The sequence below is a fragment of the Squalius cephalus genome (assembly GCF_949319135.1).
Source record: "Squalius cephalus genome assembly, chromosome: 16".
In the NCBI taxonomy this organism is placed as follows: domain Eukaryota; kingdom Metazoa; phylum Chordata; class Actinopteri; order Cypriniformes; family Leuciscidae; genus Squalius; species Squalius cephalus.
The window spans coordinates 3,817,879-3,845,223 of NC_137137.1; the positions used below are offsets into that span (position 1 = coordinate 3,817,879).

Consider the following 27,345-nt stretch of genomic DNA (forward strand, 5'->3'; position numbering starts at 1 on the left):
TCTAGTAACTACTATTAACTAACAAGAAACTCTGATTAACAAATTAGTAAGTAATAGCGCTCAGATGAATGTAGTAGTTCACTATTAGCTAATCAAGAACTACTATTTTTGTCATACCTCCCAGAGAACTACTATCTACAGGTTCATAATTAACATGAATAATGCATAATTTATAATAAAAGGTAATGGTAACCCACTAGTAATGACTCAAGTATTACTACATCATTCTAAAGGAACTGCTAATTATTTGGATCAGTATCTAAAGTGAAAAACATGATAACTACCTAATATTGACTGAAGTCATTGTAAGCTTTTGAAATTTTAGTTAGTAGTTATAGTAGTTCTTGATTAGCTAATAGTGAACTACCACATCCGACTGAGCGCTATTACTTGCTAATTCGTTAATCAGAGTTTCTTGTTAGTTTATAGTAGTTACTAGAGTGTTACTAATGCATTACTCGTTTGTTCTTGTGTAGTTATTCATTAATGAAGGAACAGTATTCTAAAGTGTTACCCAAACTCTTAATAGTGAACAGTGAACATATATATATATATATATATATATATATATATATATATATATATATATATATATAATAAAGAAACATTGAAATTCACACACACACACACACACACACACACACACACACACACACACACACAGTTACTAGAGGTATTGATTATCAGTGAACAACAAGTCAGTCATTTGGACCAGTTCTGATACGTTTATGGTGTTTTTTGAGTATGCCAGTATAAATCAGCATCTATTTTATGGACAGGAGCAGGACACTCTACAAAATTTGTCCTTTTATGTCCCAGGAGAAGAAACCGTTTGGGAAAACAGAAGGGCGAGTTTTCACATGGACGACTCTCACAAAAACACGACTGGGTTATATTTTATTCCATATCTACATTAAAACAAACAAACAAACAAAAAAAACATAATGATTTTGTTGCACTTCTATGACATGTAAGCACATTTCTCACCATGTCCTCATTAACTTTATTGAAATATAATTTTCTTTTTATGTTGGAGTGAAATACGTCTCGCTTAATTAGGATCACAGTAAGAACAGTTCATGAACCTTGTGGAGTTTGAACCAACAAGTTTTGGGAAACCACTGTTCTCATGTCTATTTTCATTTCTACGTCGGAGGCTATTTTAACCCTACATCGCGTCAGAAGCTGATTCACTCGTCTTTGATGTGATGTTCCAGTGCTGGCCAATAGCCACGTCCACATCCACGAGCTCCGAGCGCAGCAAAGTTTGTGCGTAAAGGAGGCGGCGCGGCGCGGCGCCATGACTCACTCACTGTCACCTCCTCTGAGAAATACTGATGTCCCGAAGACCCTTGCGCTCAAACATGCGTGTGGAAACACAGAACTGCACTTGACTCGCTGAACTTGAGCTCTGCAGCTGTTTGCACAGCGATGACAGGAGAGTGTGGAACGACGAACCGGAGACGCGCTGCGCGTCCATCTACTCAAACACCTCCGGATCGAGTCCTCGCGTTCGCTGACACGCTGCTGAGGTGAGTGTCCATTCAATCGTACAACTGCTAGACTGTATTGAACAGGCAATCGTTATGCATCACAGAATAAAACGTTTTTTTTTTCTTTTTTCGTTCACAAACTTCGTGTGATGTAACGGAGGCAGATGCGCGCTGGAGTGAGTCTACAGGTTGCTTCTGATAACTTTACAAAATATGCTGTCGCTTTCAGTTTACGCTCTTTAAAATGAGGGATTGAGTGTGTTTGCTTGTTTAACGGATGTATTGGTGCATACTGATGTAATGCATCGATCAGCTGTGTTCCAGAGATTTCTGCATCCTCTCCAGCTGTCAGAATGATTTATGCATGATGGGCAACATGAAAAGGATACTCGTGTTGTGTTGCATTAGCTGGGGCAAAAATGGTTTGATTGTAAAGCAGAATTTCTCGTTAGACTCTGTCTTCTCAAAAAAAAAAAAAAAAATCTGAATCTGAAAATGTGAGCTATGGTGGTGTGCATATTCTGAAAAGAAGGATAAACACACATAAATGCATAAAGATGCTGTAGCTTTTCATTTATAGACTAGTCAGAATTGCAACTATACGCAGAACAGTTGTTGCTGTAATCATGGAGCAGATGGTTAATGCTTACTTAAATAGACCAATTCTAATTACATTGTGTTCTAATGAGTTTCTGATTTTATTAGTAGTAAACAATTCTTGTTTTAAAATAAGATATGCTTTTTGTTGCAATATTAAGATTTTAGGTTAAGATTTACATGAATATTTTTTTAAATCATTTTTAAGGTCCTGCTCATATATATATTTTTTAAGTTTCTCTGTTTTTAATCACATTTTTACTCTGCTGGTTTATTTTGGTACTTCAGTGTAACAATACAATTTTTACAAGTACAAATATTCCATGTCTCTTAATATGCAAACTTAATATTTCACATTGACTGCCCATATTTAAACAATAAATACACACACACACACACACACACACACACACACACACACACACACACACACACACACACATTATGTTTTCATGTTTTATGGGAACAGAAAACTCTGCAATTCTACATTTTCAAAAAACATCACTTAGTATGATTTATAAGCTGGTTTCCTCATGGAGACTAAAAAATGTCCCCACAAGGACAAGGATTTCAGACATTTTGTCCTAATAATGTACACACACACACACACACACACACACACACTCACACACACACACACACACACACACACACACACACACACACACACACACACACACACACAGTTTAAATAAGCCATGAAGCAAAAACAAGATGAATATAAATGACAAGAAACTTATATTTCATTATAAGACATTTAAAAACTTTTATAATTAGATAACATTCTTAAATATTTGCATAATGTTTTTTAGATGTAGTTGCCAAATTTCCATAGACCGCCTTCAATTTGAATAATTCCGCTATTTCTCGCTCATGACAGAGAGGAAAGAATAACGTGTTCCTGAAGATGAATGTTGTAGAGAGCCGTGGACCTGAGCTCTGTCAGTCGGCAGAGATATGGCACTGCCCGTGTGCCCTCTTCACCCTCACGCTTTGATGCTACATAAACACAGAGCCAGTGAAGGGACTCATTTCTGTCTTTTTGAAGCCTGTACATTAGTACGCTTTGACTGGCATTACCTTTCAGCGGCGAAGCCTAAATATTTGCCTCTCTTTATGTAAAAGCAGGCAACCGTATCCATTCATTTCACCAGTGGCATTGGCGATTACAGAGAGAGCGCTGCGGCTCCGGTTATTGCTCGTCCCTGCAGGCCTGTGATAAGTACTAGGCAAAAAAGACCAATAATTGTGATTTAATCTCAGTCGGAGTGAGTGTGGCCTACAGCCGTGGAGGGAACACCGAGCTCAAACTCAACGGATCGACTGTTTCCATGATGAGTGAGACTCTCGGACCACCCGCAGGCCGCCCTGATTTCTTCACAATCTGTTAATGAATGGTAGAGATCCTTCTGTGGTTCTCTTGTCCTGGTTCCCCCCCACCAACACATTTGGAGTATCTACTTTGTCTGACACACCCATTTCAGGTCTTTGAGTCTCTACTAATGAGACAGCTGAGACATCTGAAACGTGGGGTGGGGGGGTGGGTGGTTCTCCATGCTATAGTCCATGTCTTCTGAAGAATTCGTGTGCTTGATTTGTGTGAGGAATATTCGGTCATGTGTCAGAACGGTCACCGTGACTTTGCAAATTTTGATGATTCTGTGATCACCGAAATTTTGTTGATCCTGGAACACCATTCCTGTCCCAAATATGTATAGTCTTAACCCTATCCCTACCCCTAAACTTAACATAAGTTATCCCTAAAATCAGAGGGAAATGATAGGTGAAATATCAGTGATGTAGATTCACTAGAGAAGCCTAAACTTAATATAACCTGTAAACTTGTCCCTCAAATCTGATTGGTTGATTGGATTGTTGTTCCAGGATCAACAAAGATGTTGATCACGTTGAAATCACGGAAAAACTGAGGTTTGAGTAGTGAAAAACACTTTAATACAGCAACACATTGAATTAGACATTACATTTATATGTATTATTTATATGAATGCATGCATTGATCACTGTTTTGATTTGAGTGATATTAATTTCACTTCTTTTATGTCCTTTTTTGATTTTCTGGACCTCATTGACTTCCAGTGCATGGACAAAACCACTTAAACCTTTCAAATATAATATAAAATAATAAAGAAATGTAATTATTTAATATCAAAATATCATTTGTGTTCTGCAGATTAAAAGAAATGCTTAAATTCGAAATGAACTGAAATAAAAAAATATTATTTAACATCGCTGAATCAACCTAAACACATTAATTTATTTCAACAAACCTAATTTTTTATGGGTTAAATCAATGATCTGTCAATAAGTCTAATGGGGCTGGTCTATGCATCATTTATGTGTTTGCGTTGTGTTTACTCCTGTATGGTGTTTCATGATTTTATTCTCATATTTCAGCTTGTTTAGTCGATGTTGTTCAGCACAGAGGTCAACTATTGTTGTTTTTACTGTGCTTCATAAATAAATTGAGATGGAGAGAGAATGATGTGTTTTAGTACTCGCTGATTTTCTTTTGCTAGCTGAGGTGATGAGCTGTGTTGTCGAATCGATTGTTGTGCTCCACCATATGGGTGCCAGTCTGGCGAAGCTCAAGGTTTCTTACTGACGTTAGTGGGAATCATCTGGCTGTCAGTTTTATTTACGGTTTGCATGGCGGACTAAAACAACAAGTGCTTTCAGTCGCGTCCCTCACTATAGGTTAAATCTAGGCGTCTTGTCGATGGGATTGAGCGATGCTCATTAATATGTATAAGTGAACTGATAGCGGCTCAGGAGAGGACGGTGTAGCGCAGGCAGGAGGGCTGGTGTGCAGTGCAGCATGGCAGCTCAAAGCCATCCAGATGAGGCTCTGAACAGCTGGTCTGTCAGCGTGGAGCTCCACTCGACACTCCGGTGAGGCCCAAATGTCAGACGCCGTATGATGTCCTGATGGGGAGATCAGAGACGGAGAGACCGTTGAATGAACGCTGCATTCCACAATCTCATTCCTCGGACTATTATTATCACGCTGAGTCTGTTAAAAAGGAAGGGATTCTGTTTCTCTCGCCTGTGTGGATTATAAGGCAGTTGCATTTAGCCAGAGGAACAGAGGAAATGAATGCTGGCATGTACAAAGAAGAGGAAGGGAGATAATGCAAGGGGATTTGTGTTAAAAACACATTTTTTAGGCAAGATGAATTCATTGTTGTGCGTGATTCATCCATGCATTTTATTTGTTTGTTTGTTTTTTTTCTTTAGTCTTTCATCAAAATGCAATAACGCTCTCTGACAAGTCCAGGAGAGTGGGGAAAATAATCATCTTTTCAGAGCACAACATGCACTGAGAAGTGAAATTCTGATCTAAATGCGTACATTAGCATATGACTTTTCTGTATGCATAGAATACAGTGTGCCAAAACGTGCAGTGCATGTTGTATCCCACAATGCAATGCGCTCAACTAGAGCTTCCATTTTCAGAAGTAGAATCCATGATTTTAAACAACTCACTATTTGATCTGATTGCCAAGGTTTAAGACATTTGTAGTATACACCATCGTTCAAAAGTTTGGGGTCGGTAATATTTTTTGATGTTCTGATCAAGAATACAGGAAAATCAGTAATATTGTGAAATATTATTACAATTTAAAATATCTGTTTTCTAACTGAATATACTGTAAAATGTAATTTATTCCTGTGATCAAAGCTGTATTTTCAGCATCATTACTCCAGTCTTCAGTGTCACATGATCCTTCAGAAATCATTCTAATATGATGATTTCTGATTATCATCAATGTTGAAAACAGTTGTGCTGCTTCATATTTTTGTGGAAACTGTGATTGTTTTTCAGGATTCTTTGATGAATGGAAAGTTCAAAAGAACGGCATTCATTTGAAATAGAAACATAAATGTCTTTACTCTCACTTTTGATCAATTGAATGCATTTTTGCTGAATAAAAGTATTATTTTCTTTATATATAAAAAAAGATCTTACTGACCCCAAACTTTTGAACGGTAGTATCAATAAATGCAGTTACAGACTTCAATGCTGGTCATTTTCAAATTGATTAATTCATTTCCAATCAAATGAAGTGAAAAAATGCCTTATTATGTCTTAAAGAAGAAAGAGAATGTTTTAATAGGTTTGCTTTAAAGTGCAATAGTTTGATCATTTCAAAATAGAACACAAAAGAAAACAATGCAGTGTTTGTGTTTCAGCACAGCTTGTGTTTTCTAAAAGGCAGTTGACAGTCGGGAACAGCAGGAGTACTTTTGCGTCCTAACACCTCAGCAGCGTCCAGCCAGCAGCGAGAGTCACCTCTGTGCCTCATTAGGCTGGAAATCAGATCAATATTCTGACTAATGTCGGAAACGCGAGCGCCTGAGTAGGAGTGTTAAGCTTGTGTGCATTTCTCCTCTCAAAGTTAATTGATAGAGTCACAAACGGATGGTAGGCGATCTCATTAGAAGTAATTAGTGTCAATCTGGAAAAATAATAGCATAGTAATGAAAAAGATCTGTTTTTTTTTTTTTTTTTTTTTTTTTTTTTTTTAATGAAGCATGTGCACGGTTTATGATCAGTGGTCTGCCGCATGTGTGCAGACTACTGTCACAGCTTTGCACAGCTGAATTTATTCTGACAACATAATAAATGGAGATGGCAAAAAATATGAATTTTCCTGTCTGTCTGATTCTGCTCATGCGTTTGGCAGAACACTGGTTAAAGGAGGAAGAATGACAGAACAGAACATAATATTTTGATCTCTAAAGGTCAGGAAGCCAAAAATCTCTCAAATGAAACAAAGCAATACATCTTTGTTGACAGACAGAAAAATAAAAGAACACGGATTTGGTTGTGTACCTCAGGATTTGCCTGAAATCATGAAATATTTGAATGTTATTAAATATGTTTTCTTAACTTACTAGGCTTTTTCTGTGTCTTATGGCAAGCAGCAAGAATTGGCTTGATTAAAGTGGGAATTAGAGAGCTTGAAAACGCCAAACATAAAAACGTTCTCTGATTTTGAGTCAGTCTGTGTTTTTGCCCAGTGGGCGCAGGTTTTTTTTCCCTCAACTGTAATGTACAAACAAAAAAAAAAGTAAAAAAATGTGTTGCTGTTTCAGTTCGCTCTGAACTGGCCAGAGTCTCACAGGACACAATCTTGTTAAAACCCCTGTGAAAGGTTGTTTTCTGCATCTGTGGCTTCCTTCCAATCTGAAACTCGCTTTTTTACATTTCCACAGCCTTGTTGTGTTTATACGTGCGCTCTTGCAAACTATTTTAACTCAAAACTCTCCAACTTTATTGATGGCAAAAGTTGTTGGAAGCTTATGGTGATGTTGAACCATGGTGCAATTTTTTATAGTCACATTTTTATTTATTTTTTTTACCTCTGGTGATTGTATTTAGGCTTCAAAAGTTGTTCATTTGTGAAGATTATCTTGATGAATCAAACAATTTCCTGGTCTCAAAGCTTATTATCAAAAGGTCAATGGAAAAATCCTATTGGCTTTTTGTCAAGGCAACCAGGTTGATGCTATTGCTAACTTCTGGGTTTGCCAACAGAAATGCATCATCACTGGATCTTTCTCAAGCTGTTTGGTACTTTAAGACTTCTGTATGAAAATCACCTTTATTATGATTGCACTAATGCACGCTTGTTGTTCACGATGGGCCAAGTCACTGAATATTAAACAGGTGTTAATACAGTATGTAAATGTGGGCGTTCATATGTTAATAAGCTCATTGTTAACTTTAACACATCATTTTGAACTGTCTTTGCAGTTTAGTTTCAATAAAATATCTGGATGGGCTGAAACGAGAAGTTTGCATTGTGAATGTTATGACTGCATAATCTTTTATTCCACTCAAAAAATTAAACATGCCCTATTTAGACTGCTTTTTCCAATATACTGTACGTTATTTGTCTTGTACTGCCTAGGAAAACGTGGGCTGATCATCTATTCTGTTAAACAGTGACCATTCATTTTATTTTATCCAATTTGATTTTGCGTTTGACATCATGAATAATTTCAGGAGAAATGTATAAATAAAAGCATTTGTTTTGGTGAGGATCTCTCATGGAGAGAAATCCATTTGCAGGTCCTTTATCAGAGAAATATGAATTAATGAATCTATATATCATCCACTGGAACTGGTTTATAATTTTATGCCAAACGATTGCACACTTCATTATAATGCATGAGTAATGGCTTAAAAGTTCCCTGTCTGATAAATGGATTCACTTTACTGATAAAACTTTCTCTCTCTGTTTTTCAGGGTTCAACAGTGTTCAAACCGAACCAGCGTGGATGCTTTACGACCAAATCTATCCTGATTGAAGCTGTTCACCTAAAATTTGTGTGACTCACCAAGAACTGCTCTTCAGCTAAAAATATCTCCTCGGCACATGCCAAAGAGCTTTTAGCTTTGTCCTTGGTTTCCGCTTTGCAACCTCAGTGACGCCAGCCAGACTTTCAGTGTGAATCTACGAGTGACCGCCAGAACCATGCGGACTGTTTCCAACCATCGCAGATGTGCGCAAAAAAGATGAGAAGCCTTTCTTCACATTTACAGTGCTTTATGAATGTGCAAACTAGCGACGTGGATGTTTGCAGAGCGTTTTGACACCTTCACACATCGACGCATTGATGCACATCTAAAACAGATCGCTCATGCATCAAACCTGATGTCTGGAGAGCACAATGCCATTTGTGTCATTTTCATTGTTCTGTAAGATGTTGCAGCTGCACATGGTTATGAACATGTCAAAACATCCTTCGAATTTATGACTTTATGACAAAAGAATCTGATGTTCTCCTCAGCATAATATGTTTAGTTCCCCCATGTTTGCTTTTTCACCCACAGCGATTTTCCACGAATCATTAAAAGCCCATCTAGGGCATTGAGAAATGAGAAATGAGACAGTTTAAATTTCATTACGTTCCCTCACAGCTCTACTGGAAATGCCTTGATTTTCTTGTTCCACGGCCAATGCAGTAGTACTGTTTTTTTTGGAGAGAATCCGATATTAAGGTGCAAACTGAACTGGATGCCACGTGGCTCACAATCAGACCATTATTAAATGCCTGGAAGTCTTGAACAGATGGTTCCCCTCAAAGACAACATGACCCCGGAGTCATTCTCTGAGAACTGTAGCAACTGCAGCCAAGTTCTCGCCCCGGAGCTGAACGTCACGAAAGCCGTCGTTCTGGGAACGGTGTTGGCGATCTTCATCGTTTTTGGCGTTCTGGGCAACATCCTGGTTATCCTCTCTGTGGCTTGCCACCGTAATCTACGCACGGTTACGCATTACTTCATCGTGAACTTGGCGGTCGCGGACCTTCTGCTAAGCACCACGGTTCTTCCCTTCTCCACGGTCTTTGAGATGCTGGGTCGCTGGGTCTTCGGACGGACGTTTTGTGATGTCTGGGCGGCCATGGACGTCCTGTGCTGTACGGCGTCCATCATGAGCTTGTGCGTGATCTCGGTGGACCGCTATATTGGCGTCAGCTATCCTTTGCAGTACCCGTCCATCATGACGGAGCGACGGGCATTGCTTGCACTCATTGTTCTGTGGGCTCTATCAATCACCATCTCCATTGGACCTCTTTTCGGCTGGAAGGAACCGGCGCCAGAGGACGAATCCATATGCAAGATAACCGAGGAACCCGGCTACGCCATCTTCTCCGCATTGGGGTCCTTCTACCTTCCAATGGTGGTGATTCTGTCAATGTATTGCCGCGTGTACGTGGTCGCAAGGAGGGAGACTCGAGGACTGATTAGTGGACAGAAAACGGAAAAGTCTGATCACGCCGCCGAGGCCGTAACCTTGCGGATACACAGAGGGAACGCGACGGTGTCCGAGGACGAGGCTTTGCGCAACCGGACAAACTTCACACTGCGTCTGCTCAAGTTCTCACGGGAAAAAAAGGCCGCTAAGACCCTGGGCATCGTTGTTGGATGCTTTATCCTTTGTTGGCTTCCGTTTTTCCTGGTTCTTCCGATCAGTAAGTGTCTCATTTTTTTACATTTGATTATAGGCAAATACCAGCTTTTTGGAAGTGTAGATATCTCTGACTGAGGAAAATCAAAGCCAAAAATGTCTTTGACTCAAAAATAAAAGATTTTTTCCTGTAAAAAAGGGAGTCCTATCTTTCAGTTAAGCATTATTCTACAAAATAAACTTTTCTTCTTTATTTTAAATCTTCTTTTTACTAACATTAAACAATGTCACACCAATGACATGTTTAAATAAACCATATGCAAATTAAATTAAACATAAATTAGTTACATTTGTGCAAAAACCACCATGTGCACCGTTTAAACAGCCCATTATTTCCTTCTTCTGAACTTGGACATTGTATGTATTTTTCCACAGCTTTTGTATCTTTTCAAAACACGTTTTTAACATTGATAAAATCATTGAAAAAAAGTGACAATTTTCTTTTAAAATAATTGATATTATAATTATTTTGTTTTTCTCTTTTCACAGTTTTGCTTTTATCACAATGTGCCAAACAATATAGAGTGAAATTATTTAATGAGGCATTTTATATGCAATTGTTCTTCACTATTTGTGAAAGTTTGTCACCATATTTTTAGAATGACCTTTTAAAAGAGACTGTTTGGCAAAAGCAGGACGGCCTGTTATTTTTGATCTCGAACGTGCATGTGTATTATCTGGAAGAATTATTAAGTCATTTTTGCCGATTTTGAAATGTAAAGCATGGCAAAGATTAAGAGATGTCGACATTTCCCCGTTCAGATTGGTAGGAGTTATACTGTGCACTGCGTTTCCAAGATGGCCACCAAGTGAACCAACTTACCTCAAAAAGGACTTTGTCAGTGGACAGTGTGGTTTGAATTACTATAAGATTGAAGATCATTAAAAGAGGAAGAGTTTTAGATACCCCTGAGCTGAGATTCTCTTTGCATTGTGTGAAATATCTGGTCTGTATGTGTGATTTTCACACTTTTTCTTGACAGAAGTAAGTTAACAGATATGCACAGGGACATTTGTCTGAAATTCAGATGCACAGAGATTTTTCCAAGTGCTAGAAGATGGGAAAATAATTGCCTCAAGTGGGTAAAATGCTGCCATGTGGAGAATGGAGAAGATCAGGAAAATATTTAGCATGCACGCTCATGTTTAATCTCGCAATTTTAGCCTGTATACAGGTCGAAAGAATCAACTCGCTTGTGGCTCCACAAATCGTGTAGTGCAGCTGAAGTGTTTGTTATGCCAGTGGTTTAAAAGATGTTTGTTTAAACCTTCATTTTCGATCGTTCTCTCAGACAACAGGGTCACGAGTGTTCACGCAATATGTTTGGCTCCAGAAATGAGTTTCACAAAGAGTCAGAACGATCAGTAATTCTCTTAATGCACAGCAGAGCTTCTCGAGTTCCCCAGATATGAATTTTAGCTGTTATTTTATTTCCCACCCCTGCAATAGGGCTCTTGTGAGACCTTTCGGTTCAAGGTCAGTCCGAGTTAAACCACAAAATAGAGTCGGGCAGGAAAAAAAACAAAGAATCCAGTAAATGGTATTATTGGAAAGCCAATGCAAACAAATAAGCATAGTTTTATTAATCTGTGGGAGTCTGTTAACTCAAAAACACACAAAAATGATTATGAATCTGCATGTCGATTTGTAAGAAACATGATTTGCACGATTCTGAAATGCTTGCTAATTAACTGGCATTAAATTGCATATAATAGAGTGTTTAATAAAGCTCAGGGGATTCAATGACCTTAATCATCATGACTCAGTCCGCGCTCTCGCTCTGCAACCACATTTGTAGCAGTGAAATCTAACACACTGCGTTCAATAGGAAAGTTGTTCGTTTAATGTTACGGTGATCGATGCGACTCTATTTTTGCATGTATAACATCTCACGGTGGAGCGGAGAGATATTTTGCATTCATGATGAAGTCGCAGTTTAATCCGTGATAATTAAAAACAACAAGTTAATTGTTTTCCCAGTAAAGTAATTACATGCTAGTTTCATCACAGAATCCACTGGAAGCCCGGGGCAGAAAGATTTCATGTAGATGCTGTGAGGTGGAGACACACTGTATAGTATATTATCGGGGGGATTTTGCTGACAAACGTGGGTATTAGGATGACGGATTTGCCCTTCGGACAGACATTGTTCCTTTTAAGCCTGGCTGTGTCTCAAGAACATCCACTGCATTAAAGTCAGTGTGATAATACTGCATGAACACAATGACTTATATATAGCAGCCAGGGAAAAATCACCACGGTAAACAGTTTACCATATTATAATTGTGCATGCACAATAGTTATGGATTTTTATAAAGGGTTAGGAGTCTTTATGAGAGTCAGTAAGCAACCACCGGCGAGAACACCCTAGCAACCGCATAGCAACAAGACACTGAGTTTTGCATGGGTGAACACTCATTTTTAGGGCCCGAGCATTGAGGACCCTGTAGGAATTGCTCTGTTTACTTCTTATTTCTTAATTTGTTAAATCTTCTTCGCGATATATCAGTAGTATATCATTTAGATATTTCAATTTTATTTTTATTTTTATTTAATGGCTTCCTCTATTTTTACATTTAGATTGCCTTTGGTGTCATATAACAGGGATATTATATTTTCTGTCACCATTTTCATCATCATCTGTCACAAGTTTTAGTAATTTTCTTGTTTTTAAATAAATGTCTATATAGTTTTTATTAATTTTTATTTCAGTTATAGTTTCAGTTATTTTTGTCCATCAGATTAAACTAAATGAAAATGAGAAATGTAAAAAAAAAAAAGAAAGTTTTTAGTTGTAGTTTCAGTTAACTATAATAGCCCTGCCTAATGGTAATTAAAAACACCAATAAAAAAATATAAAAAATGTTTTTAAACTGATACTGTATTTATATATATATATATATATATATATATATATATATATATATATATATATATATATATAGCCTATATATATATATATATGTATAGGCTTTGAAAAAAAAATCACTTAGAATTTGCACAAATGTTACAAATAATTACCAAAAAATGGCAAGTATTTATGATTTATTATTTACCTGTTTTTCCTTATGAATTTGTTTGACGAACCATTCTATAGGCCTGTACTGTATGATTTTGCTGTTGGAGAAAATATAAAAAATTACACAAACAAAAATGATAACTATACAATAAACTATAACAGTCAACTTAAGGCAGCTACAAGTATTATGCGGTTAAATGTCAAAATGACTTCAATATCATACACTAGAGTGTTGGGGTGGAAATTAAGTGTGATCTGCAGTGAAGTTACAATCATGTTGAATTGTGGTCTATGGATCTGCCTGAAGTGTACATGTTGAGTAGACTCGCTCGGTCGGTCCAAATACACTTCCCTCGGCCATTTGACGAAGATGAACGCACTTCAAAATGGCGGTGGGGATTCCCTGAGGAGAAGTTCGCGAGTGCATGTCTAAAAGTGGAGTTAAACGCAGCCTACGTTGGCAACGACAGAACTTGCGACCATAGTTGGCTATTGGATAACGATGCTTTTGGGAAACGCACCCCTGCATGTTTTTATCACCTGTAGCCGAGTCTGTTTCAGGGTTTGTTAGTGTGTGAACAAGCTCTCTTAGAGACTCCTTGACTTGTGCTCTATGTACCGTATATATCCAGTTAAACCTGCGTCAGACAGCATGAGTCAATCTTTAACATTGAATTCATGTCTGAAATTCTCACATGGCTTAAACTCTCTCTTTTCTCTGATCATTTGCCCTGACAAGGAACCACGGGGAATGAGCGGGAGGTACTAAACTACTCAGGCTGAAAAAATGAAATTGAAAACGAGCTCAGTCATCCTGTATTTTTGGAAGCATTTGCACAGTGGATATCCATAAAATGCAGTAGAGATCTGTGAGGCTTTAATAAATAATGGGCATCAGTATCTACTGTGGTTAATATTACATTAGAGCTAATATTAAAGAGCAGCGGTGGCTTGACATTAAGAAAAGCACAGGCAAACGTTTTTATGTCTACAAGTTTTTGAGAGCAGTCGGATCATTCTCAAACAGTGGCATTTGTGTATCCATGACTTACTGATATAATGAACAGGGTGCTAAAATAAGTCACATTATTTGAGATTTAACTTCAGGAATACAAAAAGTGTCTTTTTAAAAAAAAAAAATACAATTATGACAATTCCACTTTCTCTGTGGCATCTTTCAAACTTCATATTTATTTGAGGATGTGAGATCATAAAAATATTTGTAAGTTATTTTATTGTTTACAATTTATCAGTATTTTATTATGATTATGTGTAAATTGGCCTTATTAAGCTCACTAGTTTGTTTCTATAATAATGGATGGAAAACAATCTTAATAAAAATGTGACTTTTTTTCTTGGCACAGAGTACAAAATATTGATTGATTATTGTGGTGTGGTGCAGTAATATACACTGTAGCAAATTAGCTCAAAATAAATATTATTCATCAATCATAACTTGTAATAATTAATTATGAATATTTGGATCTGTTAACAAAATTAATTTAATTAGGGGAAGGGAAATAAGAGCCTGTAGTCAAAATCTATATCGTAAAATAAACTTTGTTGCAAGCAGAGAATCAGAACCAAATATGTATTGTGCACAAGTTTTATTAACTAAATTACAGACATAACTAATCTAAACACACATACACACAAAAATGGTAAGTGACAGTATGAAACCGGAAGCAGGAAATGGGACTGTGGAAAAGATCCTTCGGCATATTATTTTCAGAGCACCTCATTAAATGTATACTTGCATGGCCTTTGCAGTGAAAGCATTTCGTGAAGTTCCTTCGTGAAGTGCCGCAGGGATCTGTGTTAGGCCCTCTGTTATTCTCAATATATATGCTGCCACTTGGTAATATTATAAGGAAACATGGAATTAGTTTCCATTGTTATGCTGATGACACTCAATTATATATTTCATCACGGCCGGATGAAAACGCTAAAGTATCTAAATTGACAGAGTGCGTTAAAGATATAAAAGATTGGATGACGCGCAATTTTCTTTTATTAAATCCAGACAAGACAGAGGTACTACTTATCGGTTCAAAAAACCGCCTACAAAGCCTCGCACACTACAACTTTAATATAGTAGGATGTCCTGTTACTTTATCCTCTACAGTAAAAGACCTGGGTGTTATACTAGACTGCAACCTGTCTTTTGAAAATCATATTTCATGTTACAAAAACAGCCTTTTTCCACCTTAGAAACATTGCTAAGCTACGTAATATGCTATCAGTTTCTGATGCAGAAAAGTTAGTTCATGCATTCATGACCTCGAGACTAGATTACTGTAATGCTTTATTAGCTGGTTGTCCTGTATCCTCAATAAACAAGCTACAGTTAGTCCAAAATGCAGCCGCTAGAGTTCTTACTAGATCAAGAAAATATGATAATATAACACCGATTTTATCATCACTACATTGGTCACCTATAAAGTCCCGTATTAATTACAAGGTATTGCTACTGACTTATAAAGCCCTAAACGGCTTAGCTCCAGTCTATTTAACGGATCTTCTATCGCCCTACAATCCATCGCGCTCTTTAAGATCACTAAATTCAAGGCTTTTGGTCATACCTAGGATATTCAGATCCACCAAAGGAGGGAGAGCATTTTCACATTTAGCTCCAAAACTCTGGAATAGTCTTCCAGATACTGTTCGTTGCACAGACTCGCTCTCCCAGTTTAAAACTAGATTAAAGACGCATCTCTTCAGTCAGGCATTCATATAATATTTTTAATCTTACAGTTAAATCCAGTCTCTAGTTCATAAACGCCAGAGGAGAACTGGTGGAGAACCCAAGGTTTTTTTTCTCCATTAGGTCACCTGAGTTTTAGGTCACCATTAGGTCACTTGATGGAGTTTTTCGGTTCCTTGCCACTGTTGCCTTTGGCTTGCTCAGTTGGGGATATTTTGGGAATATTAATTTATTTTTATCAATCAATAAATTCCACTAGAAACAAACCTTGTTGTATTATTTTAATTTAATACTGTGAAGCTGCTTTGATACAATTTGTATTGTGAAAAGCGCTATACAAATATACTTGACTTGACTTGACTTCCTGAAGAAGGATTTTGATGGTTTCATGAGTTTCAAACGATTTCTTCCGTGTTGAAGAAAAAAAATGGTGACGAACTCGAATGGTTTGTTTGACTCTGTTCTGGTTGAAGGTTTTCTCTCTCTCCAAGAGCACATGGCTGGAGTGCAGATTGTGGCCTGCCGGCCCTGGGACAGAGAAGCCACGCAGAGCAACCAGGATAAGGGAGAAAGTCGGAAGAGTTGATGGTTGTCCATTCAGTGATGGTAAAGTTGCAGTTTTCTTCTGAGCTGGAATGAAGAAATTCCCTGCAGACATCAACCCGAAGAATCAGCAGTGGAAACCAGGAAAAGAGGAGAGGGTCACTGTGAATTTGTCTCTAATAAAGCCTGAGAAAGGTCCCACCTCTCCGGGTTTGCTTGACCAATGAGAAAGGTGGAATTTCCAAGCGGGAAAATTCCTCTGTTGGCAATTTATGGATCTTTTGTTTCAATCTTGCTCATTTGCATGTGCAGCTGGATTGGTTGCTGATGAAGAAATAATGAAAGATTCTTGTAATACTAATATGTTGTGCAGCTATCAACATATCATATACATGATCATTTCGATCTTCAAAGTACCAATTTATAGAGACCAAACATGGTATAGGTGAGGTTACATTGACCATTGATTCTATTGTAAAATACACAGTATCAAAAATAATAGTATTAAAAGACATTACGCAAGACAGTAAATCATTCACAAAATATTCTGGGATGTTCATTTATAGATCAGTTCATCGATAAATGAATGCAGGAAAGTCTGTTTTAAGGTCTGCAGGTCTTTGCTATGGCCTAGGTCTTGACCACATTTTTCACAGCAATATCTGAAACCTTTCCTGCTCTCTTGTCTCTTTTGGGGGGATGTTTCATTCCTAAGAGTGGGCTTTGAAGCTTATTTGTTAAATGTAACAAATAGTTATGTGTCTGATTGTCTCAGTCGTTACAACACTTTCATAAGGCTGTTCTTGCACTGAACTTCATCCCTTTAACATTTCGAATGTGAATAAAACCACCAGAATTGACTTGGTTATCTATTGAAATGATTGAAGCATATGTATTACAAACTTACTAAATTAAATCATGTAGTGCTTTTAGGTTAGTAATGATAGCAGCTGGTACTTTGCAAGGCGGTAACCACATATTCAGAGGGTAATAGTTTAACCCTGTAAAGCCTGACATATGAAAGTATAGTCAGTATTAAACATATTAAACATATAGTCAGTGGATCATTTTATTAAAAAAAATCAAAAGCTCTGTAGTTTTAAAACGGGGTCTGAAATTGTCATCATAGGTGCATGTCCACTGTGAGAGACATAATCTAAAAAAAAAAAAAAATCCAGAAATCACAATGTATGATTTTTTAACTATTTATTTGTATGATACAGCTGCAAATAAGTATTTGAACACCTGAGAAAATCAATGTTAATATTTGGTACAGTAGCCTTTGTTTGCAATTACAGAGGTCAAACGTTTCCTGTAGTTTTTCACCAGGTTTGCACACACTGCAGGAGGGATTTTGGCCCACTCCTCCACACAGATCTTCTCTAGATCAGTCAGGTTTCTGGGCTGTCGCTGAGAAACACGGAGTTTGAGCTCCCTCCAAAGATTCTCTATTGGGTTTAGGTCTGGAGACTGGCTAGGCTACGCCAGAACCTTGATATGCTTCTTACAGAGCCACTCCTTGGTTATCCTGGCTGTGTGCTTCGGGTCATTGTCATGTTGGAAGACCCAGCCTCGACCCATCTTCAATGCTCTAACTGAGGGAAGGAGGTTGTTCCTCAAAATCTCGCAATACATGGCCCCGGTCATCCTCTCCTTAATACAGTGCAGTCGCCCTGTCCCATGTGCAGAAAAACACCCCCCAAGCATGATGCTGCCACCCCCATGCTTCACAGTAGGGATGGTGTTCTTGGGATGGTACTCATCATTCTTCTTCCTCCAAACACGTTTAGTGGAATTATGACCAAAAAGTTCTATTTTGGTCTCATCTGACCACATGACTTTCTCCCATGACTCCTCTGGATCATCCAAATGGTCATTGGCAAACTTAAGACGGGCCTTGACATGTGCTGGTTTAAGCAGGGGAACCTTCCGTGCCATGCATGATTTCAAACCATGACGTCTTAGTGTATTACCAACAGTAACCTTGGAAACGGTGGTCCCAGCTCATTTCAGGTCATTGACCAGCTCCTCCCGTGTAGTTCTGGGCTGATTTCTCACCTTTCTTAGGATCATTGAGACCCCACGAGGTGAGATCTTGCATGGAGCCCCAGTCCGAGGGAGATTGACAGTCATGTTTAGCTTCTTCCATTTTCTAATGATTGCTCCAACAGTGGACCTTTTTTCACCAAGCTGCTTGGCAATTTCCCCGTAGCCCTTTCCAGCCTTGTGGAGGTGTACAATTTTGTCTCTAGTGTCTTTGGACAGCTCTTTGGTCTTGGCCATGTTAGTAGTTGGATTCTTACTGATTGTATGGGGTGGACAGGTGTCTTTATGCAGCTAACGACCTCAAACAGGTGCATCTAATTTAGGATAATAAATGGAGTGGAGGTGGACATTTTAAAGGCAGACTAACAGGTCTTTGAGGGTCAGAATTCTAGCTGATAGACATGTGTTCAAATACTTATTTGCAGCTGTATCATACAAATAAATAGTTAAAAAATCATATATTGTGATTTCTGGATTTTTTTTTTTAGATTATGTCTCTCACAGTGGACATGCACCTACGATGACAATTTCAGACCCCTCCATGATTTCCAAGTGGGAGAACTTGCAAAATAGCCGGGTGTTCAAATACTTATTTTCCTCACTGTATAATGCAATGCAATACAATGATGTACAAATAAGCGTTTCTCAAAAGCATGATGGATCATATTTGATACTCATGATTTTTCTAAAAAAATACTTGGGCCTGATGACTTCAGTCCGTAGCCCCTTTCACACAGCGCGATGATCCTGGCAAATTGCCGGGAAATTGCCAGAACGCCTTCTGTGTGAACGCAAACACGACCCGGGATTGATGCCGGCATCGATGCCGGGTTGGGAACCTAGTAACATTGCCGTGTTCAGTCCCGGAACGTGTGCTATGTGAACAAAAGCCGTAATAATGCCGTGTCGTAGTGATGACACTGAAGCCGGGATCGTTCGCCAGCTGTGAAACGGTAATGCGCTAGTTTATGATCGAATCAGAGAAAAAAATACACAAGCGTTGTTTCTCAAAAGAGAAATCGCAGCTCATAAGCAAACTTAAGACATTACAAGTCACATCGATGTCACGTGTCTTTACGGGATCTTTACGGGTTGTGTGTGAATGCACTCCCTGATTCCGGAAAATCACTGGCAGTGTGAATGAACCAAAAATGGCGGAATAGCACTTGGGAGCACTTCAACTCGGCGCAGTAAAAAGTCACGTTGGTTCTAATGACAGAAGTGAGAGGGAGAGTGGGCGAGGATTTTTCAGGAGTGATGATATTACTGCACCGAGTCGAAGTGCTCCCAAGTGCTATTCCTCCATACATTATAGTTATCCTTTTTACCCGCTTAGAAAAGCGCCACGTTTTATTTTGTGTCACCATACTTGGTCGTGTAACTACTTGTGTAACTGTATTTAAATAGGGAAAACGTGGAGGTGTTTGGTCGCTTCTAGCTTCATCTCTGTTTGGTCCCTAATGAATGAACTGGGCTAAGCTAAGTGCTATCAAAGTGTCGCCGCGCGCCAGAGCGATTTAGTGCACGCACTGAGACGAGAGAGGTGTGTATCAACTTAGCGTCTTAGTTAAGGGAATAACATAGTTTAATATGAAAAAACGGTGGAGTGTTCCTTTAAACGAACAGGGTTCGAATTATGATTTCATCTTGTGGGGGTCTCTTTAAAAAAAAAAAGTAGCCTATGAGCAGGCGCGGTGTGTGCAGTGCCGTCGTCAGACCTCAGTCTTAAGGGGGGCATATGAAATGCATGGGAGGGCACAATTATTATTAGCCTACAGTACGTATATTTATAATACTCTATTCGCGCAGCAGGTAATCATCACGTTAAACATAACCAACAGCAATATGACCAGGTAGCCTACAGCCTACACCACATTACATAGAAGCAATGTTATGAATATCCATAAAACACTTGACTATACAACATATTAGATGTAACACCAGAAGCATCTCTCAAACATTGCATTTTAAAGCAGTCAACATGGGATATGCATTGCCATGAGACACACACACACGCACGCACATACACACAGAGACTTTGAACCTACCGGTAGGCTACTTAGAGTTAGAGCTTAGATCGGGCCCAAAAAATCAAGCCCGACCCTACCCGAAACATTAACTGTAATTATGAGCCCGAGCCTGATTTAAACCCGACTATTTTTTAACACGTGGGCATATAACACTTGCCTGATGGGTTATGCTACTGCTAGATCGGACGTTGACGTCGCTTCTGTGAGATGAGAAAAGTCAGTAAAAGTCTTGGCAGAAAGCGAAGCATAAGGATGTAGTGTGATGACGATCCGAGATCCCGCGAGATCCATGTGTTCCATCTTGTCCTATCTTTTAAGTCACGCTACAGTAGTCTGAAGGAAAAAGTGCTTTATTTGTAATTTAAAATAATGGTGCTGATGATTTTTAGAGACCCCTACAGGTGTATGATTTTACTGCTTTCATGGGAGCTCATCCTCTCTCTATGGGAGCTCAGCTCCCATTGGCTCCCACGTAATTCGAACCATGTAAACGAACCCGGGTCAAATCCCAGGTCACTTTATCCGTGTATTTTCCAGAATCTCTGTGTGAAAGGGGCTCATGAGTCTTATTATTGGGAAAAACTGCAGAAATGTCCAGCCACAAATGGCACAGTTTCCTCAGAATATCCCAGTCAATTCCTGCACTGATTGCAACGTGCGGCCGTGTCAGAGGTCTTTGTGTGTTGTTTACAGAAATATTTGACAACACCAGATAAGCCCAGCGGCCCTTTCTAATGATGACTAACAGTCGTTCCAGCAGTCAAGGACAGTGCTGTTATGCATATGAAATGTGACACTTCAGCAGGACCTGGTGGCTTGATTTAGCATCGGATGAAAGGTTGTTTCTTTCCATCCTCTACGCCTCGTAAAGAGCTTTAAACCACACCTCAGTGCGCTGAGGACATAACTTTTGATGGAATCTGACCTGATAAACAACCACTTTCATTGCCCAGGCTTTTTACGAGAGCCTTTTGCCACAGTCGCACAGGAAGTCTCAGGGTCTGACTCGAGGAAACACACGTTTGCGTTTCAGTCATTATCATTATGGGCTCGGACAAAATCGCTTTTGTTTTCTCATTTTGACTTCCTTCAATTTGACGCATCATTTAGTCAGATCCACTATTTATATTTCCACATGCATCACTCGGGATAGAACATCAGTCATTTAATTTTTCCATTTTTATATTTTCTTCTCTCTTTATACATTAAAACACACTGTGACTCCTGAACAACAGTTGTGAGGACCATCAGTAGCTGGACGAATCTCACATCTCACAAGATATTTATATATATATATATATATATATATATATATATATATATATAAAATATTTTTAAAGACACTAAAGTCAAATTGAATTATAATTATCTATCTATCTATCTATCTATCTATCTATGGGGCATTTTTAGGATCATTCATTTTCATCATTTTTTAATACAAATTGTCTTCTGACCATTTTTTTTCCCAAACATGATGCAAAAAATTCTTTGAGCACTTACTCCAGGTTACATTTCATTAATTTTTAATAATAATAAAAATAAATATTTTTTAATTAATAAAATGTACATTTATTTATATATTTGTTTAAGTAAAAATGATAAAAATATTTATTTATTATATAATTAATATGATTATACATTTTTCAATACAAATATTATGATGAGAATTTATGTTTAAAATGGTTTAATTGTCATAAAATAAAATTTCACAAACCCAAAAGGGATAATGGTCCTATAAAAGTAGGCTTAATTTTCTTTATGCAAAATAAATGACCTTTTAATTTCGAGGTGAAATATGTAACGTTACGTCACTGCTGTGGACAGTCACTGAAATGTAGATGACTGAACCTCAGTTTAAGCTCTTCCTCTTGTTTAGCCTGCAGATAGTAATGATTAAATTGTGGCGTTCAGAGACTATCCCCACAGCCCCGTCTAACAGTCCCTGGCTCTCCTTTATCTTCTACCCTGTGTGCGTAAAAGCCCCTCTAGACTCGCTCTTAAAGTGTGTTACGAGACGCTCTGAAGACAGATGCTGCGTCTCTAGGCCAAGTGGTTTTGCTAGACACTTTAATTCTTTTAATGGTACGGCCGACATTGCATTAGAAAAATCCATTGGGCGTGTGAACGGTTAAATATAAACCCATGTAAATTCTCTTTTCTGTGCCTGTGTCCGCTGAACAATTCCTTTCCTCTGAAGGGTCCTTCTCTGATCACATTGAGCCGGATTTATGACGGCAATTTGAATAAAACTATTAACCTTGATTAACGGAGGAACGTTCCAGCGAGAGATCAGATCAGATTCTATAAAAAGACTTGGCCGGCATTGTGACGCATGACGTGGTTATCTGTCCTGTCACACGGACGGAGACGGCGGTGGTGAGAAAGATGCTTTCAGAAGCATTCACACGTTTTTCTCGTTTCCAGACATAACCTTTCTCATTTTCTGCTCCTTATCTATTCATTTCAGGTCCCATTAATCGTTCCCATCTTTTTCACAGAGAGTGAAACAGCTGAAACCTTTTAAGAGCCTTACTTAATTTATCGATTGGTGATCCATTATGATCCGAATCCAGATGAATTTGACTGGATGCGGTCACACGCACATATTACGCAGACAGTAGAGACATGGAAACACCTGAAACTGTTCTTTCATCAGGGAACTGGTTTTACTTTGCATGGAAACTCACCTGCTTGTTTCTTCAGTGCACATTATACAATTCATATTTTCATAATATTTACATTTCATCTGATGTCTGCTCTCCATCTACCATATTGAGACACATAATCAATCCATGATCGATAAATACAGATGAATATGTATCACTTAGAAATTTGTCAGATAATGGAAGTATGAATTAACTTACAATGATGGTTAATAGTTATCAGATTGTTTTATTGTTCATGTAAACACACTGATTGTACACTACTGTTCAAAAGTTTGGGTAGAGTATGATTTTTTTTTAAAGAAATGAACACTTTTATTCAGTAAGGATGCATTAAATTGTTCAAAAGTGATAGTAAAGACATTAATGATGTTACAAAAGATTTCTATTTCAAATAAATGCTGTTCTTTTGAACTTGAATCCTGAAAAAAAAAAGATCAACAGTTTTCACAAAGATACGAAGCAGCAACATTGATAATAATGTTTCTTGAGCAGCAAATTGAATGATTTCTGAAGGATCATGTAACAGCGAAGACTGGAGTAATGATGCTGAACATTCAGCTTTGCATCTCAGTAACTCGTTAATGATTATTGAAAATATCAAGTAAGCATTTAATGATGTAAAATTCCTTCTTCGTCTGTCTAGGTTCCATCTTCCCAACGTACAGACCCTCGGACACAGTCTTCAAGATAACGTTCTGGCTGGGCTATTTCAACAGCTGCATCAACCCCATCATCTACCCCTGCTCCAGTCAGGAGTTTAAGAAAGCCTTCCTGAGTGTGTTGGGTGCGCGCTGCCTCCGCAAGAGATCGACGCCGCCCCACCCGCTGTACCAGACCAGTCCTCGGCACGGCCAGTCTCAGATCCTCGGCCTGTCGAGCCGTGACAATCCGTCCCATCTGAGCCCGTCTTCTTCTATAGTGCTGTCCCGCAGCCCTTCCTCCAGGGAGTGGCAGGCCCCGTCCCGGACCTCGTCGGTGGGGACGACCGGGGTCAGCGTGGGAGCCAAAGTGGCGGGAATGTGTGGTAAGAACCTGCTGAGGACGTGTTGCACCGTGGTAATGGATTCGCCACAGCCCGAACCGCCTGCGCACAACTCGCTTCCCGTCATCAAAATCCATCAGCTCTCGCTGTGTGAGGATGGGGATGCGGTGTGAATGAGCGGCACGCTGGGGAAATCTCTTTAAGGAGACTCACTGTGACTGTGATGCCACTTGAGTCTCAGACTCGAGAACACAAACTGATGAAGAAAAGCCAGACGCTTTGGGTTGAAACGATCTGCGCTGGGAATATTGAAAGCTGATGCATTATTTACTCACCCTCATGTTGTTCGAAACCTGTCAATTGACAGTCAGTGGTTTAAAACGCATGAGGTTTCGCAGCTTCAACGGAGGGAAATGCATAATGACTTAACCCTGTAAAGCCTGAATTGTGAAATAATAGTTTAATTACTGCAATGGGACAGTTTATTGAACAAAATCGGGGAAAAAAAAGTTTGCATATGTGTTTTATGTTTTGTATCATATTTGATACATCAGGCTTTTATTGCTAATACTGAGAATATCGAGCTCATAATTGAGGAGGAAAAAAAGTCTTAATATTCAGAGGCTCAAACTGAGCAAAAATATGCAATTTGGTGCAGATGCTGATATTTATATGACCAAAAACATGAAATGCTGATGCTTGTAATGTAAATAACAGTAACAGTACAGCAGATACTTAAAAATGCATATAAACATCAGTCATCACTCTATATCTGCCAGTAATGTCTTAGAAATATGATATTTAAATGCTTAGTTTTATGATCAATCTCCGTTTAGTTTTAAAACATATGCAAAACAACAAATAAACCTTCCTCAAAAGCCTGATGGATCATATTTGAGACATATTTGAACATGATTTTTCTAAAGCAAAATGTGTGGATAATCAAGTAAACCTGAGTTGCTTCAGTCCAGCAAGTGTTCATCTTGAAATATTACCAACAATATTAAAGTTATTCTTACGTTTACTTGATAAAAAAAAAAAAAAAAAAAAAGTAATTTCACAGCAAAAAGACACAAAAGGGGAACGTTTTTACAAGTAGGCTATACAAAAAGGCCTTTTTCTTGCCAAAAAGTACAAATGATCAATCAGACGAAAGAAGCCATGTAGTAGATTGTGTGCAACAGGTTTTACAGCAAAGTTTCGATCATGCTGATGATTAAGAGGCCTTAGTCATTTATGATACAGTAGGCTTTATAGGGTTAAACTCAGTAAGCTATCATGATTCATGTTCTTCAGAAGATGTTGAATATATAACGCACAAGTCTTATGGACTATTTTATGCTGCTTTTATTGTCTTTTTTGTAGAGTTTGACAAACATGGGCACATTGTTTTATGCTTTTAAGCTTGGAATGACATGAGCATGAACAAATACTGACAGAAAAGTCATGTTTGAGCGAACTATTCCTTTAAAAGGAGGCGATGCACGTGTTTGTTTGCTCGGAAATTATGGTGGACATCATTCTGCATGGGTCTGTGATGATAAATACCAGCAATTTTTATTATTATTATTATTATTATTGACTGCAGTTATTTTACCAATGTTTGATGAGTGTTTCTATATATGTAAAAAAGAAAAGAATATTATATTTTCGAATGCTCGCTCACCAGTTCAGTTTCTGAAATTGCACTACAGTTAATGGCCATTGATGGTTTGCATTGAGTATAATCAGAAAGTCTTACAGAAAACCCATGTGACCACGATTAATCGTGATGCACAGAAACCTTTGTGAACAGAGAAGTGATCCTCAGTGTGTCTTTTTGGTATTCCTGCATGGTCAACTTATTATCTGTGCACACCTGCTACGTTAAAGATGGCTCCACGAGTGTCAGACACGGCTTTCCATGTGTTTCACCGTGGGACCAACAGTCACCCTTCCCATAATTTGTGTTTCTGTTACTGTGATCTGGAAAAATGCACAAATCTCCATGTGATATTGATACTTGACGATAACAATGAATATGTAATGACCTCAAAAGGACCAACTTATGTTGCTTAAATGCCTTATAACAAGTGGCACTTCTGTTATTGTGTTTGTTTCTCAAATGAAAGAAAATCATGTGATTCCATGTCCAATAAAACATACTGAATCATACGTTTTGGGAATAACTTCCGATGAAGCATCCCACTTATAGCATAGCGTCCGGAACGACTCACCATGAGAATGTTTTCATGGTTTCTATGACATTCCAGCAGTGGACACACACATTCCCCTAGTGACGGGCGGCTATTCACAATTACATGGAAATGTGTCATGCTGTAACCATCAAGGATGAGAAATAAATAAAAACTGTGTCTACTTTTAATATTTTGGGGGTTTATATGCCTGTGAAAGTACACGAGAAATGAGATGATGGGGATGTTCGGGAAACGATGCAGTCCGAGTTCAAACCTGGATCTCATGGGACGGACGCTACAGCCTTATATCAAGACCATGTGTTTTACAGTTATGACTGTACTTTTGTTTTTGTTTTTTTCACAATATGTAATTTTTCCCTTAAGTCCACATATCATTTTAGCAAGCATGTGATTTTTCCATGTGTATACACATTTTTTTTCCTGAGTCATTTATAATGAGTATTTGGAAACGCAACACACACCAACTATCTTCCCAAATGTGTGATGAAAACAGTTTGTAAATCTTTTATCGCTGCAATTTTTTACCAGAATAAAAGCTGTATGATTTAATGTTTGAAGGCAAAGAAATTAAGACAGTTATAAATATTAGTATTGTAATTTTACTGTTGATCTGTAAAATAAAATTCAAATAAATCATTTTTATTTTACGTTACAATTATTTTTAATTGACTTTGTACATGTTTTGCTAATTTAATTTGTTTTTTATATAATTCAATTAAATAATTTAATTTAAATAATATAAATAATAATAATAATTACTATTAAATACTCATTTCTATTTTACAGAACAACTAAGATTTTATTAAATAAAAAAAAAACATATTTTGATGATGATTATTATTATTATTATTATTATTATTATTATAGTAAAGTCTACAGAAAGAACAGGTCTTGCTTCTTTTTTTGGTCTTTAGCTGAAAACATGCCAGATTAGTCAAGTATTGTTGCATCAAAAACATCTGTAATTTAGTGTTGTTTTTTTTAGCCAAATTCTAAATCAGCATAATATGTATTCTTTACAAACACAATACCGTAGATGTTGTGGTTGTTAAGGTCTTCCGGGTGG

At 38.0% G+C, this 27,345-nt stretch overlaps 1 protein-coding gene across 1 annotated transcript; it reads left to right on the top strand.

The window, feature by feature from the left end:
• Positions 1–1,210: 1,210 nt before the first annotated feature.
• Positions 1,211–26,924, top strand: adra1aa (adrenoceptor alpha 1Aa). Its single transcript, XM_079897932.1, has 3 exons — positions 1,211–1,532; positions 8,365–10,094; positions 23,743–26,924. The coding sequence occupies exons 2-3, from the start codon at positions 9,170–9,172 to the stop codon at positions 24,252–24,254; spliced, it is 1,437 nt and encodes a 478-aa protein (XP_079754058.1). The 5' UTR covers positions 1,211–1,532; positions 8,365–9,169; the 3' UTR covers positions 24,255–26,924.
• The last annotated feature ends 421 nt before the right edge of the window (positions 26,925–27,345 follow it).